The following is a 16,980-nucleotide window of genomic DNA, read 5'->3' on the forward strand; positions in this document are numbered from 1 at the left end:
ATTTATTTTTAATTGCATGTCTTATCAGGCATTATAGAAAGTGGACACAGCCTGACCTGTGGTGGCGCAGTGGATAAAGTGTCAACCTAGAATGCTGAGGTCATCAGTTTGAAACCCTGGCCTTGCCCAGTCAAGGCACATACAGGAAGCAACTACTATAAGTTGATACTTCCCACTCCTCCACCCATTTTCTCTCTCTCCTCTCTCTAAAATCAATAAAATATAATCTTAAATTAAAAAAATTTTTTGCCCTGGCCGGTTGGCTCAGCGGTAGAGCGTCAGCCTAGCGTGCGGAGGACCCGGGTTTGATTCCCGGCCAAGGCACACAGGAGAAGCGCCCATTTGCTTCTCCACCCCTCCGCCACGCCTTCCTCTCTGTCTCTCTCTTCCCCTCCCGCAGCCAAGGCTCCATTGGAGCAAAGATGGCCCGGGTGTTGGGGATGGCTCCTTGGCCTCTGCCCCAGGCGCTAGAGTGGCTCTGGTCGCAACATGGTGACGCCCAGGATGGGCAGAGCATCGCCCCCTGGTGGGCAGAGCGTGGCCCCATGGTGGGCGTGCCGGGTGGATCCCGGTCGGGCACATGCGGGAGTCTGTCTGACTGTCTCTCCCTGTTTCCAGCTTCAGAAAAATGCAAAAAAAAAAAAAAAAAAAGAAAAGAAAAAAAAATTTTTTTTTAAAGTGGACAAAGCCCAGACCAGGCAGCTCAGTTGGTGAGAGTGTCATTCTGATACACAAAGGTTGAGGATTCCATCCCCTTTCAGGGCACATGTGGGAATCAACCAATGAATGCACAACTAAGTGGAGCAATGAATGATTTTCTCTCTCTCTCTTATCAATAAGTAAGAAAAGAAAAAACTGGTTGTAAACTGTTAACAAAAAAAAGTAAATATAGAACAAAGTGAATACAATAAACATTCACTTAGCACTTCTGCATGCCAGGTGTTTTGCTAGAAACACCAATGCTTTGCTAGCATTCTTTTAAATCCCTAAATGATCCTTATTTGCATGACTCTGAGCCACTGCACATGCTTTCTCTTCTGTCCAAATTCTGTTATCTTTCTGCATACCCTTACTTCCACAGCCACTGGGACACATGACAATATTTTATTCAATTTTGAGCCCAGGTTATACTAATTATCCAAATGTTCTCCCAACTCCTTAGCCAATAGTTAAAAGAGATCCTTCCTGCCTGACCTGTGGTGGCGCAGTGGATAAAGCGTCACCCTGGAAATGCTGAGGTCGCCAGTTCGAAACCCTGGGCTTGCCTGGTCAAGGCACATATGGGAGTTGATGCTTCCAGCTCCTCCCCCCTTCTCTCTCTCTCTCTCTGTCTCTCTATCCTCTCTCTTCCTCTCTAAAAATGAATAAATAAAATAAAATTTAAAAAAATAAAAAAAGAGAGATCCTTCCCTGGTGGTTGAAGGGCTGGTTGAAAAAAGTGAAGGGATTAAGCAAAGAAAAAATAAATGTATGGACAAAAACAACAGTGTGGGGATTGTAGGAGGGACAGGGAGTGAGGTAAGTAGGCGAAGGTAGAGGGTGAAGGGAAAACTACTTAAGAGTAGTGAACCCACAATACAATAAACAGATAATGTGTTATAGAACTGTGCACTTGAAACCTGTGTAATCTTACTAACCAATGTCACCACAAAAATGCAATTAAAAAAAAAAAAGAGCTCTTTCTCTAGTGCTCTTTATATCTTTATTATATCTTTACAATATCTTTTGTGCTGCATCTCTATTTTAGAGATCTAAAAATTAGTACTCGTATAAATGCTTCCAGGTGATTGTACTGTGTGGTAGTACTAAAAATGTATAACTTCTATCAGTAGGCATCTCAGAGAGGATTTTCTTTGAAATACAAACATCTCATGCTATACTACCACTTTCATCAAGAGATGCCAGATTCTTCCCACCTACTAGAATTGCTGATTTAATATTAAGTTAGTCTTAATTTTTTAATTTTCCAATTTACTAAAAATTAAGTAAAATCTAATTTTAAACCTTTAATTACAAATAAAATTGAACATTTTTTCATCTTTATTGGCAATTTGTATTTCTTCTTTTGTGAACTGCCCCCTCATGTATTTGACCATTTTTAAATAAGGACAGACATGCTTTTTAAAATTTATTTTTTTAATTTAATTTTTTTAGAGAGGAAAGAGAGAGAAAGAGGGAGGAGCAGGAAGCATCAACTCCCATATGTGCCTTGACCAGGCAAGCCCAGGGTTTGAACCAGCGACCTCAGCATTCCAGGTCGACACTTTATCCACTGTGCCACCACAGGTTAAGCAGACATCCTTTTCTTATTAATGTAAAAGTATGCTTTATATAATAAGAGTATCATCCCTTCTTCATATATTTTTTTTGCTAGTACCATTTGTCTTCTAACATTTTCATGTTTAACATCAAGCTTTTTCTTTCCTAATTTTTTGTTAGAAAATAGTTTCATACATATTAAAGAATGTTTTATTCTTGTATTTCCATTTCTTTTTCATTTTTATTTTAAGTGAGAGGAGAGGAGCTAGTGAGACAGACTCCCATATGCACTCTGACCAGGATCCACCTGGCAACCCCCATCTGGGGCTGATGCCTGAGTACTGAGCTATTTTCAGCACCCAAGGCTGAGGCGCTCAGAACCGGGCTATCCTCAGAGCCCAGGGCCACGCTCAAACCAATTGAGTCACTGGCAGCAGGAAGAGAGGAGGGAGAGAAGGGAGAAAAGGAGGAGTTATAGAGAAGCAAATGGTCACTTCTCATATATGCCCTGTTCAGGAAGTGAACCCAGGAGGGATTTCTGTATGCCAGGCCGATGCTCTATCCACTGAGCAACCAGCCAGAGCCAGTATTTCCATGATTTCACTTTCAACTATGATATATAAATAAAAGCTTTTAAAAAACATTCATTAATATCATCATTCATCTCATCAGAAAAGTCATATTTGGTATTTGTCAGGCTTACAATTGGTGAATTATAAATTTTCTAAAATTCTAATATTCCTTTGAAAGCTTGAATTTTATTGCAGGCAACAAATGCTGTCAGACACTTTCCCTGACATGACAATCTCAGTTCATTTGAGAAAATGTCTGCTAATACCCAATTCTATGTTAACTAAAGTTTGTCTATCAGTTGTTCTTTAAGTAAAAAAAAAGTTTTGCTTTTCTTTTCCGCTAGACAGATAGACTAACCCACTCTAGTAAGCAGTAAAACTGCTTTGTTGTGTATTCCTCATTTCTTCACAACATATTAAATAAGAATATTTGGTCCTGGCCAGTTGGCTCCGTCATAGAACATCAGCTGGCATGTGGATGTCCCTCCCGGGTCAGGGCACATAGGAGAGGCGCTCACATGCTTCTCTACTCCTCCCCCTATCACTTCTTTCTCTCTCTCTCTCATCTCCTCCCCAGTCCTGCAGTCAAGGCTCAATTAGAGCAAGTTGGCCCTGGGCGCTGAGGATGGCTCCATGGCCTCAGTCACTAAAATGGCTCTGGTTACAATGAAGCAAGGGCCCCAGATGGACAGAGCATCACTCTCTAGTGAGCTTGCTGTGTGGATCCCAATTGGGCACATGTAGGAATCTGTCTCTGCCTCTCCTCTTCTCGTTAAAAAATAAATAAATACATAATAGAAAAGAATACTCAAGCCTGACCAGGATATGGCACAGCGGATTGAGCATCGGCCTGGGACACTGAAGACCGAGGTTTGAAACCTTGAGGTCACACAGCCTTGAGTGAGGGCTCATCCGGCTTGAGCACAGGCTCAATGCCTTGAGTGTGAGATTATAGACATGATCCATGTTTGCTGACTTGATCTCAAAGTTCGACAGTTTGAAGCCCAAGGTCTTTGGCTTGAGCAGGGGGTCACTGACTGAGCTGGAACTTCCATGGTCAAGGCACTAAGAAAGCAATCAATGAACTAAGGTGCCACAACTATGAGTTGATGTTTCTCATCTCTCTCCCTTCCTGTCTTTCTGTCCTTGTCCATACCTATCTGTTTTGCTCTTGCTAAAAAACAAAACAAAACAAAACTCAAGTACTCAAGGAACAAAATTTTTAAAAATCTTTTACTGTTTAATCAAAAATGCTCAAATGAAAATGGTTTTTACCCCCTGTGGCTGAAGAGAGGTAAATACCATGACACTAAGTACAGTTTGGGACTTAGTATAGCCTTGATATGGTGAGTTAAGGCACCAGAAGTTTTACCTCACAGGTGCTTTTGTGTCATCAGAGCAAATGTCAACAGTGAAAAAGCTAATGTCTTTCTTTTTAGTTCTAAGGAATTATTTACTTAGTAAATACTAACAGCTTAGTATTATTAGGATAATAGTTTTGATCTCATGGATGACCCCCTGAGAAGGTATTGATTAATCCTCGGGGGTCTTCAGTCCACACTCTGAGAATCAATGATCTAGATAGCGAGACGGAAAACATGCTAAATTTGAAAGCAGTTGATAAACACTAGGAAGGAGACTGAATTCTATTCATTAGGTTGAAAGACATTTATTTGTTTATAAATTTCAGCATATAGAACACTATACCATTGTCCAAAAAAAAAAAGTTTTATACCAGGCCTTTTTCTCTTTATTCTACTAAACTATTACTTGAACATTTATTTCCCATCAAGTCACTGTCAACACAAGCCAACTATTTTCCCTTTACTTTACTACCTATGTTGGAATAAAACATCGTTTGATCTCTCCCAAGACTATTACCTTGATTTTATAACCACACTTTCTTGTATTTCTTTTAAGAACAATAGCATTGCCCTGGCCGGGTAGCTCAGTTGGTTAGTGTTGATACGATAGGCCAACATTGTGGGTTCGATCCACAGTGAGGGCACATACAAGAATCAACCAATGAATGCATAAGTAAGTGGAACGATGTTTCTCTCTTTCTCTTTCTCCCTCTAAAATCAATAAACTAAAACAAAAAAGGCAATGTCATTTCTTTTATTTAAGACTCCCAAGGTATCGCTAAGAATATATACTTGGGAGACTTTAATATGTAAGTTCTGGAAGAATTAATTTATTGCAAATAAAACTGTTAAATCACCTGACCAGGTGATGGCACAGTGGATAGAGCATCAGACTGGGACACGGAGGACCCCCAGGTTTGACACCCCGAGGTCACCAGCATGGGCATAGGCTCATCCAGCTTGAGTGTGGGATCACAGACATGACCCCATGGTCACTGGCTTGAGCCCAAAGGTTGGCTTGAAGCCCAAGGTCGCTAGCTTGAGCCTAAGGGGTCACTCACTCTGCTGTACCCCCAAGTCAAGGCACATATGAGAAAGCAATAAATGAACAACTAAGATGATGCAAACAAAGAACTGATGCTTCTCATCTCTCTCACTTCCTGCTTGTCTGTCCCTCTCTCTGTTTCTCTCGCTAAAACCAAAAACAAAAAACTTAAATCTTTTGTCTACCCAGAAAACATACACAGCATTAATTTCTTTACAGGCATTTGAATTTCAACTTACTGCAAACCTAAGAAGGAGGCAAGACTTTCCAACTCCAGAGTCTCCAATTAGAAGCAACTTGAATAAATAATCACTGCAAAAAGGAAAGAAAAATCACATTAATAAAAAGCATATTGTATTATAAATCCTGCAACAAAAATATAGCAAAAATAATAAACAGCTCACTGAGAAAGACTACAGCTCTTGAAAAGCCCATGGATAACTTAAAAAGAAGCCAAAATTGTACCAACAGCACAAACCCTTTTGATGAATCACTGAACAGGGCAGAATTATTATAGTGCTGGCCAGACAGCTCAGTTGGTTAGAGCATCATCCCGAAGCACAAAGGTTGCCAGTTCTACCCCTGCCAGAGCACATACAGGAGCAGATCAGTGTTCCTTTCTCTCCCCCCACCCCCAAATCAACACAATAAACATTAAAAAAAAATTATTATAAAAGATAGGCAATGTCACCAATGAACTGAGATCTGTGAACTACTTCCAAGGAAAGAATGAAAGAAAATATAGTTATATGCTTTCTTGGAGAACCCATGAGACTATACCAGATAAATCCCACTCCCTTTGAACTATTAGAACAGAGAAAGTTAACTTTCCACTGCCTCCTAATTCCAAGATCAAATTATTTCATAGCCATCTCCAAGGGGCTTTTATGATCCTTTTTTAACATCCACCTGGATAGTCTCCCTTTAAAAAAAAGGATAATTTAACTTTGGTAAGCCTGTATTATAAATATTTTAAACTGAAGATGTGGTAAAAAATCAAAGGCTGTTTATGCAAATGTACAACTTGACCAACATTCTAAGCTTATATAAAACTTGACCAACATTCTAAGCTTATATAAAAGCATTCTTCATAAAATTCTGAAAGCTAGGCCATGTTTATGTACTTTTACCATTGCCAGGCCTGACTCAAAGACCACTCTTCGGGATTCCTTCATGGGAGCAGGGTTCCTTCATGTACCTGAAGGCCGACTATCTGCCCATGGTCTCCAAAGGAATCCCTCATAAATCCTTCCTAATTCTGACCAATTCTAAGCAATTTCAAATATCCAGAATTTATAGTTTATTATTTTAGTAGACACAGTTTCCATTTTGTTCATGATTTTATTTTTAAAAAATGCTACCTAAGTAAGCTGAAACCCAAATATCACTCACAATTTAAATTTCAATTATCATATTTACATGTAAGCAAATGAAAAGTTTTAGCAGTGATCATCTTGTGAATATTCATCAACTGTTACCCAGGTTTACAGTGATATGTATTACTTAAAAACATATCTTTTTGGTTATAACAAGTTTACATTGTACACTTGTCCCTAGCAGCAAAATAAATATCACAGAAGGAGCTTTTAACCAAGTCATTAAGGAGATTGAAGCTCAGAATGAACTAAATAACAGCCTTTCCAGTTTGACCTCTCAAAGGAAAAAAGGGGAAATAGTGGTGATATAAAATTTTACCCTTGGCCCTGGCCGGTTGGCTCAGCAGTAGAGCGTCGGCCTGACGTGCGGGGGACCCGGGTTCAATTCCCGGCCAGGGCACACAGGAGAAGCACCCATTTGCTTCTCCACCCCCCCCCCCTCCTTCCTCTCTGCCTCTCTCTTCCCCTCCTGCAGCCAAGGTTCCATTGGAGCAAAGATGGCCCGGGCACTGGGGATGGCTCCTTGGCCTCTGCCCCAAGCGTTAGAGTGGCTCTGGTCATGGCAGAGTGACGCCCCGGAGGGGCAGAGCATCACCCCCTGGTGGGCAGAGCATCGCCCCTGGTAGGCGTGCTGGGTGGATCCCTGGTCAGGCGCATGCGGGAGTCTGTCTGACTGTCTCTCCCCGTTTCCAGCTTCCGAAAAATACAAAAAAAAAAGAAATTTTATCCTTAATAAATGATTGATACATAATACCATAAAACTTTTATTAGGTATTACAGTTTCTGACTGATTTCAGCACTACTGACAGCTTACTCCTTAGATTAAATTCTTAAAAATGCTGGACTCTGAACATTAGCAGTAAGTACATATTAAGAATTTAAACTTCGCCTGATCTATGGTGGCGCAGTGGATAAAACATCGACCTGGAACACTGAGGTCACCAGTTCAAAACCCTGGGCTTGCCCAGTCAAGACACATACAACAAGCAATCAATGAACAACAGTGAAGCAACTATGAATTAATACTTCACTCTCTTCCCTGCCTCTCTCTGTATAATCAATATTAAAAATCTTAAAAAAAAAATTAAATTTCAAGGCCCTGACTGGGTAGCTCAGTTGTTTAGAGTCATCCGGATAAACCAAGGTTGCAGGTTCTATTCCTGGTCAGGACACATACAAGAACCAACCAGAGAGTACAAAAATAAGTGGAACAAATCAATGCTTCTCTCTCACTCTCTTTCCCTTCCTCTCTCTAAAACCAGTAAGTTAAAAAAAAAAAAAATGCCCTGGCTGGTGGCAAATGGAGAGAGCTTAGTCCCAAAGCACCAAGGTCACTGGTTCAAACCCTTGTTGGGGCACATATGAGAAGCAATCAATGGGGGTATAATGAAGTGGAACAATGAGTTGATGTTTCTCTCTCTCACTCCCTTACTCTCTTTTAAAAAAAAAAAAAAAAAGAATTTTACATTTTCAGTTAGCAAGAATAATTGCATCACTGATACCACTACCGTTAGTTAGTTTTTAATAGAAAGTCTGACACAACAGATAGCCTGAAGTTACCAATCTCCCTGAGCACCATGCCAGACATCCAGTAGACTAGGGGTCCCCAAACTTTTTACACAGGGGGCCAGTTCACTGTCCCTCAGACCGTTGGAGGGCCGGACTATAAAAAAAACTATGAACAAATCCCTATGCACACTGCACATATCTTATTTTAAAGTAAAAAAACAAAACAGGAACAAATACAATATTTAAAATAAAGAACAAGTAAATTTAAATAAAAAAACTGACCAGTATTTCAATGGGAACTATGGGCCTGATTTTGGCCAATGAGATGGTCAATGTCCAGTTCCATATTTGTCACTGCTAGCTGTAACAAGTGATACGACCCGCTTCCGGAGCCGTGACACGTGCGTCCCATGTGACCGGAAGTAGTACTGTACATGAGCAACGCCGCCACATACAGTGCTCCTCTCACTGACCACCAATGAAAGAGGTGCCCCTTCCGGAAGTGCTGCGGGGACCAGATAAATGGCCTCTGGGGGCTGCATGCGGCCCGCAGGCTGTAGTTTGGGGACCCCTGCAGTAGACATTTAATAAGTATCGGCTGAATCAGCTGTACTAGAACCTGTTACAATAAAGGACAGCACTGGACCACAGGTGTTACCCAAGGAAGCATTTACTACTTAAAGATCAATTTCTCAATTTCAGAGTAATCATAAGGCTGGAAAAACATGAATGCTTCCTAATTGTTAATAATTACATTATGGTTTCAAGAAATTAATAGTTGGGGCATCTGAGATCTTGCTCTCCAGCAGATGTTGCCATGTTGGCTCAAATAAACTCATAAAAATTCCCTATAGGTTTGGGGGGAAATTGATAATCAAATTTTAAAAGTCACCTTTTAAAATCATCACTTTCTTTTAAAATGTGTTATATATTGAGTTTTTACAATTTTTTGATACTATAAGGTTCACAGCCATTCTAAACAATATGAAGAGATGAGTACTCTTCTCCATAATGAGATAATCTTTGCTAAACAAGACTATAGTTAACAGGGGTCTGAACTGCACAGGTCCATTTATACATGGATTTTTAAACTCCACATTTATCACTGCATCAACAGCAGCTGAGAATCTGCATATGCAGATTTTATACTTTGTCTGTTTTATACTTTTGCCCCTAACCTCCCCACTGGTTCAAGGGTCAACTGTATTTTGTTCTCTCTCAAACCCTCAGCTCTACTAAGATGACAAGAGACATGGAGAATGGCAAAATCAAACTCACCAACTTCTCCCCATTTCTGAATATACACACCTAGAGAATGGTACTTGCATTGGGACATTTTAAATAACCTAGTAATCTACTTCTAAACTATTAAGATACTAAATGTTGCCTGGCCAGGCGGTGGCACAGTGTATAGAGCGTCAGACTGGGATGTGGAGGACCCAGGTTCAAGATCCCAAGGTTGCCAGCTTGAGCGCCAGCTCATCTGGTTTGAGCAAGGCTCACCAGCTTGAGCCCAAGGTCTCTGGCTCGAGCAAGGGGTCACTCAGTCTGCTGTAGCCCTCCCCACCCAAAACCCCGTCAAGGCATATATGAGAAATCAATCAATCAAGGAGCCGCAACGAAGAATTGATGTTTCTTATCTCTCTCCCTTCCTGTCTGTCTGTCCCTCTGACTCTGTCTCTGCCAAAAAAAAAAAAAAAAAAAAGATACTGAATGTTCAAAAGAATTCAGAGATTTGAGATTGCTTAAAGATATTTCTATAACTATAATTTATAGAACAGAACATAGTAAAAATGTTAATAGACAATATATAAATCTAAACTTAGAATGCAATGGTCAAAATTTTGGTACAAAGATTCAAGAATAGTGTAGCAAATGATTAAGACTTTAAATATAATTTTCCTTTATTCCCCAAGAATTTGGATTAGATTTTCAGTCTACAATACAATTTTGACTTAAGTGACAAAACTGGATTAAGCTAGATCAGAGATCTGCCTGACTGGTGGTGGTGGTGGAATAGATAAGAGTGCACCTGGGGCATTGAAGTCCCAGGTTTGAAACCCTGAGGTTGCCGGCTTGAACACAGGCTCAGCCTGCTTGAGTGCAGAGTGCCCAGTATCCTAGACATGATCCCATGGTCGCAGACTTGACCTCAAAGGTTGCTGACTTGAGCATGGGGTCACTGGCTTGGCTGGAACATCCTGGGTCAAGGCACATACAAGAGGCAATCAACAAACAATAAAGTGGCGCAGCTATGAGTTTCCTTCCCTCCTGTCTGTTTCTCTTTCTCTAGCAAAAAAAAAAGATTTACTGAAACAGCCTGGCCAGGTAGCTCAGTATGCCAAGGCTGCAAGTTCAATCCCCAGGGCACATACAAAAATCAATAAGTGGCCTAGCTGTTTGGCTCAGTGGTAGAACATCAGCCCAGCGTGTGGAAGTCTTGGGTTCAATTCCTAGTCAGGGCACACAGAGAAGCAAACTTGTGCTTCTCTATCCCTCCCACCCCTTTCTCGCTCTATCCTCCTCCTGCAGCCATGGCTCGAATGGTTCAAGCAAGTTGGCCCAGAGTACTGAGGGTGGCTCCATGGCCTCACCTCAGGCACTAAAATAGCTCAGTTGCTGAGCAAGGGAGCAGCAGCCCCAGAGGGGCAGAACATCAGCCCCAGATGGGGTTGCTGGGTGGATCCCAAAGGGGTGCATGCAGGAGTCTGTCTCTCTGCCTCCCTGCCTCTCACTTTAAACAAAACAAACGAAAAAAGGAATCAACAAGTTATGGTATAAGTGGGTGGAGCAACAAATGTCTATGTCTGTCTCTCTTCCTCTCTAAGAATCAATAAATAAAAACTTTACAAAACAAATTGTTAAAGCATTTTGGTAAAATGCTTGCCTTTTCATGAGGTTACCAAACTGTATACATAAAATAAAGTAGGGGATAAATCTGCTGGTTTCTAAATCTAAAATGCTACTGGAAATTCTAAAATCTCAAAGAGACAGTTAATGTGAAATATTGTTATGTGAAAAAATTATAGGGCATTTTGTTTAGTATAGCTCATTTTAAAAAAATAATTCTGCAGCCCTGGCCAGATAGCTTGGTTGGTTAGAGCATCATCCGGAAGCGTGGAGATTGCCAGTTTGATCCCCAGTCAGGGCACATACAGGATGGAGCAATGTTCCTGTCTTTCTCTCACTCTCTCCCTTCCTCTCTCTAAAGTTAATTAAAAAAAAATTTTTTTAATAATAATAATTCTGCAGGCCCTGGCTGGTTGGCTCAGTGGTAGAGAGTTGGCCTGGCGTGCAAGAATCCCTGGTTCGATTCCCGGCCAGGGCACACAGGAGAAGCACCCATCTGCTTCTCCACCCCTCCCTCTCTGTCTCTCTCTTCCCCTCCTGCAGCTGAGGCTCCATTGGAGCAAAGTTGGCCCGGGCGCTGAGAATGGCTCTGTGGCCTCTGCCTCAGGCGCTGGAATGGCTCTGGTTGCAAGAGAGCGACGCCCCAGATGGGAAGAGTATCGCCCCCTGGTGTGCGTGCCGGGTGGATCCCGGTCGGGCAAAGGAGTCTGTCCGACTGACTGCCTCCCCGTTTCCAACTTAAGAAAAATACAAAAAATAAAAATAAAAAAAAATCTGCATACACATAATAGATTTTGGGGAAATGGACATTTCTAAATTATAGTATTACAACTGACTGGTATTTTTCTTTTTTTTGTGTGACAGAGAGAGGGACAGATAGACAGGAAGGGAGAGAGACGAAAAGCATCAATTCTTCGTTGCAGCACTTTAGTTGTTCACTGATTGCTTTCTCATATGTGCCTTGTGTGTGTGTGTGGGGGGGTCCTACAGCAGAGTGAGTGACCCCTTGCACAAGGCAGAGATCTTGGGCTCAAGCCAGCAACCATGAGGTCATGTCTAAGATCCCACGCTCAAGTCAGCAACCCCACATTCAAGCCGGCAACATCAGGGTTTTGAACCTGGGTCCTCCATGTCCCAATCAAACTTCTATCCATTGTGCCACCACCTGGTCAGGCCTGACTGGTATTTTTCTTTATACTATTTTTTAACACTCTGCCTGCATTACTTTATTTTTTAATTGATGGGTGGGGAAAAAGAGAGGAGAAGAGAGACATGAGAAGCATCCGCTTATAAGTTGCTTATTGTTGTTACTTCTAGTTGTTCATTGATTGCTTTTCCTATGTGTCTTGCGGGGATGGGGAGCCTCTCAACCCGAACCAGTGACCTCAGGGTTTCAAACCTGAACTTCAGCATCCCAGGCCAATGCTCTATCCACTGTGCCACCACTAGTCAGGAAGCCTATATTACTTTTATAAACAGAAAAAGATGTTGAGGGAAGAAAAAGGTTTTGTGGGTTTTTTGTATTTTCCAAAGTGAGAAGCGAGGGGCGGCAGACAGACTCCCGCATGCGCCTGATGGGAATCCACCTGGCATGCCCACCAGGGGGCGATGCTCTGCCCATATGCACCATTGCTCTGCTGCAACCCTAGCCATTCCAGTGCCAGAGGCGGAGGCTGTGGAGCCATCATCAGCGCCGGTGCCAACTTTGCTCCAATGGAGCCTTGGCTGCGGGAGGGGAAGAGAGAGAAAGGAGGGGGGAAGAGTGGAGAAGCAGATGGGCACTTCTCCTGTGTGCCCTAGCTGGGAATCAAACCCAGGACTTCCACATGCCAGGTCAATGCTCTACCACTGAGCCAACCGGCCAGGGAGGAAAAGGTTTTTTAAAATCACAGTCTGCCCGCCTGACCAGGCGGTGGCGCAGTGGATAGAGTGTCAGACTGGGATGCGGAGGACCCAGGTTTGAGACCCCCAAGATCGCCAGCTTGAGCGTGGACTCATCTGGTTTGAGCAAAGCTCACCAGCTTGGACCCAAAGTCGCTGGCTTGAGAAAGGTGTTACTTGGTCTGCTATAGCCCCATGGTCAAAGCACATATGAGAAAGCAATCAATGAACAACTAAAGTGTCGCAACGAAAAACTAATGATTGATGCTTCTCTTATCTCTCCGTTCCCGTCTGTCCCTATCTATCCCTCTCTTGTCTCTGTAAATTTTAAAAAATAAATAAGTAAATACATAAATAAATCAGAGTCTGCCCAATGACTTAACACCCTTGCAAGTTTGTTCAGCTCACCTGCCATAACACAAATGATTTCTATGTAGGTAGTACATCAAGGTTGTAAGCAGATAGCACTGGCACATTCCCAATATAACCACAACTTTTTGGATTAAAATAAACACTTTTCTTCTTTTATGCAATAAAATTTGGATTATTAGCCATAGTTCACAGGTCAGCAAATATTTCACAAGAGAAAGCTGACTGACATTAACACAACTGTCTACATTCCATCCTTTAGAAACATATACAGTGGCACCTTGAGATACGAGCAGACCAATACACAATTTTTAAGATACGAGCTGCAACTCAGTCAGTATTTTCGTTCGAGATCCGAGCGAAATTCTGAGATACGAGTCGTGATTCGGGAAGCTGCTGCTAGTTGGTGCATATGTCCAGTATCGGGAGCACAACACCAGCATCTCGTTCTTTCTCATGTGTTACCCACAGAATCAAGTCGAATCTTGTGCGCTATACTCATTCTTGCATCATTTTTGCATTTTTTACTAACTTTTTTTGTGTGCTATCATGGGGCTGAAGAAAGTGAGTGTAAAGGACAGTGGTGAGAAGAAGAGAATGATATCAATAGAAGTAAAGCAAGAGATAATAGAAAAACATGAGCGTGGTGTACCAGTGATTGAACCGGCAAGGCTGTACAACCACAATACATCTACAATTTGTACCATCTTTAAACAAAAGGATGCCATCAAAAGCGCAAATCCAGTGAAAGAACTACAATTCTGTCCCAATTAAGGACAACTATCTATGAAGAAATGGAGAAGCTTCTGCTGGTGTGGGTGGAAGAGAAAGAGCTGGCAGGAGGTAACAGTGACGGAGACTGTAATATGCAAAAAGGAACATACTATTTACAGTGACTTGAAGAAGAAAGAACCATCAACCTCAAAAGAGGCAGCAGAAGATACGTTTAAGACAAGTCACGGCTGGTTTGAAAATTTCAAGAAGAGATCTGGCATCCACTCAGTAGTGAGGCATGGTGAAGCTGCAAGTGCTGACATTAAGGCAGCTGAGTACACTGCATGTTTTGCTGCGCTTATCGTAAAGGAAGGCTACATCCCCCAACAAGTGTTCAACTGTGACGAAACAGGATTGTTTTGGAAAAAAATGCCCCGGAGAACTTTCATCACTGTAGAGGAGAAGAAGCTGCCAGGCCATGAACCCATGAAGAACCGTCTGGCCCTTGCATTGTGTGCAAATGCTAGCAGTGACTATAAAGTAAAGCCACTGCTAGTGTATCATTCCGAAAATCCTTGAGCCTTTAAGACTCACAAGATTCTTAAAGAAAAACTGCAGGTTATATGGTGCGCCAATGCTAGGGCATGGGTTACGCGGCAGTTTTTTATTGAATGGGTAAATCTCATCTTTGGCCCTGCAGTGAAGAAATATCTTCAAGAAAATAAACTCCCAATGAAAGCATTACTAATCCTTGAAAATGCTCCAGCCCACCCACCTGGTCTTGAAGATGACATTCTTGATGAGTTCAAATTTGTGAAAGTCCTCTACCTCCCACCCAACACTACTTCAATCTTGCAACCTATGGATCAGCAGGTCACTTCCAATTTTAAAAAGCTTTACACAAAGCACTTGTTCTGCCGCTGCTTGGAGGTGACTGAGAATACAAATCTAACCCTTCGAGAGTTTTGGAAAGATCACTACAACACCAACACCGTGATATGTTTACACATTATTGATTTGGCATGGCAAGAGGTTATAAGAACCTTGAACTTGGCATAGAAAAAGTTATGGCCTGATGTTGTTGCAGACAGGGACTTCGAAGGATTCGAACCAGAGATTGAGACCGAGGTAGAAGCGTTGGAGGACATTGTGTCCCTCAGAAAGTCGATGGGTCTGGAGGTAGATGAGGGTGATGTAAACGAGCTCGTCAAGGAAAGTGAGGAGGAACTCTCAACTGAGGAGTTGAAGGAGCTACAGATGATGCAACATACGGAGCTTCTGCAAGAGATTAGTAGTGAGGAGGAGGTAGAGTCGGAGGAAGTGATTTCTACAAGAGAAATTAAAGACATGCTGGCAATGTGGGAGAAGCTTTGAAGTTTCATTGAAAAGAAACACCCAGAAAAAGTTTCAACTGGTCGTGCTTCAGCACTTTTTAATGACACTTGTTTGTCACATTTCCATAATATTTTAAAAGGTAGGCAAAAGCAAACCTCTTTGGATAGATTTTTATTCAAAAGCCGTACAAATGAAAGTTCCGAAAGTGCAGACAAAAAAGCAGAAACAGGTGATGATTAAATGAAAAATACGTAATGTTAAGTTTAGGTTAAGTTTAAAGTTAAGAAAGTGAATTTTTTTTACAATTAAGTTTTTGTGGTTTTATTTTAAGTAAAGAAAGTGCAGTTTTAGTTTTGTTTAAAGAAAATGCAGTTTTAGTTTACATTTAGTGTTAAGAAAGTGCAGTTTTAGTTTACGTGTCTACAGTGCCTGCATCCCTTCCTCCCTCCCCCCTCCTCTGCCATTCACCTCTGTTAGCCGCACTCACCTGTCTCCAAGGTAAGAATACAGTACTAAATAACACTTTTTTCTTTTATTTCATATATTTTGTTATGCATTGGTAAAGTATACATGTGTGTTTCTTAATTAAAAACATGTCTTTTTTCATAATTTAGGATGGTTTGGGGATGTTTCACAGGGCTGGAATGGAATAAATCTATTTCAGTTATTTTAAATGGAAGAAATTTGTTTCATATGTGAGTTGACTGACTTACGAGCTGGGTTACAAAACGAATTAAACTCATATCTCAATGTACCACTGTACCAAGAAAGAAAAAACAAAGTAAAACAGAAGAGGACTATAATAATTGAGTAGTTTTTAACAAACAGTAGCCCCAAAATACAAATTTTACAATGTCAGCTATAAGTATACCTTTTAAAAGGCCTATTTTTAAAAAAATTCAATGGAAATTAAATTTGTTCTCATTCATTAGAAACTAATTCACTTGCATAATAGGAATCATGTTATTTTACTTTTTATAAATGTCATACTTGAAAACAGCCTAAAGCTAAAGTTCATATATCAAATTTAAAAGAAAATCATGATTATGGTATTAATATATAGTGGTCAAATAAACTTTAATTCACTATTAAACTACACACTATTTTATTAGCCTTTGGGGTATGGAATGACTAATAAGAACTTAAGCTACAATAATTGTGTTTGACATCAACTTATGTTTTTCACTCACGTAAGTATGCTCCACAGAACACAATTCAAAACTGATCAGGCTGCAGAAAAGAGGAAAGAACTTTCAGAGATACATGTGCTTTCCATACTGTTGAATTTAATTGAGAACATATTAGCTTTGAAATTAAAAATAAATAAATAAATAAACCTTCAGCTATGGATAAAGCAGCCTGTTAGTCAAAATAAACAGTAAAATACTCCATTACCAAATTTAAGAAAATAGCCAAGCAATTTTTAAATACTATCCCCATGCCTGACCAGGTGGTGGCGCAGTGGATAGAGGATTGAACTGGGATGCAGAGGACCCAGGTTCCAGACCCCAAGGTTGCCAGCTTGAACGCGGGCTCATCTGGTTTGAGCAAAAAAGCCCACCAGCTTGAACCCAAGGTCGCTGGCTCCAGCAAGGGGTTACTCGGTCTGCTGAAGGCCTGCGGTCAAGGCACATATGAGAAAGCAGTCAATGAACAACTAAGGTGTTGCAACGCGCAATGAAAAACTAATGATTGATGCTTCTCAT

At 41.2% G+C, this 16,980-nt stretch overlaps 1 protein-coding gene across 1 annotated transcript in view; it reads right to left on the reverse strand.

The window, feature by feature from the left end:
* Positions 1-16,980, reverse strand: part of RAB1A (RAB1A, member RAS oncogene family) — a 46,796-nt gene that overhangs the window by 16,305 nt on the left and 13,511 nt on the right. Inside the window, exon 2 of the mRNA XM_066267255.1 lies at positions 5,480-5,552. Coding sequence (XP_066123352.1) covers positions 5,480-5,552 — 73 coding nt within the window. The remainder of the gene's footprint in view (positions 1-5,479; positions 5,553-16,980) is intronic.

The sequence above is a fragment of the Saccopteryx bilineata genome, chromosome 3, assembly GCF_036850765.1.
Source record: "Saccopteryx bilineata isolate mSacBil1 chromosome 3, mSacBil1_pri_phased_curated, whole genome shotgun sequence".
NCBI classification, from domain to species: Eukaryota; Metazoa; Chordata; class Mammalia; order Chiroptera; family Emballonuridae; genus Saccopteryx; species Saccopteryx bilineata.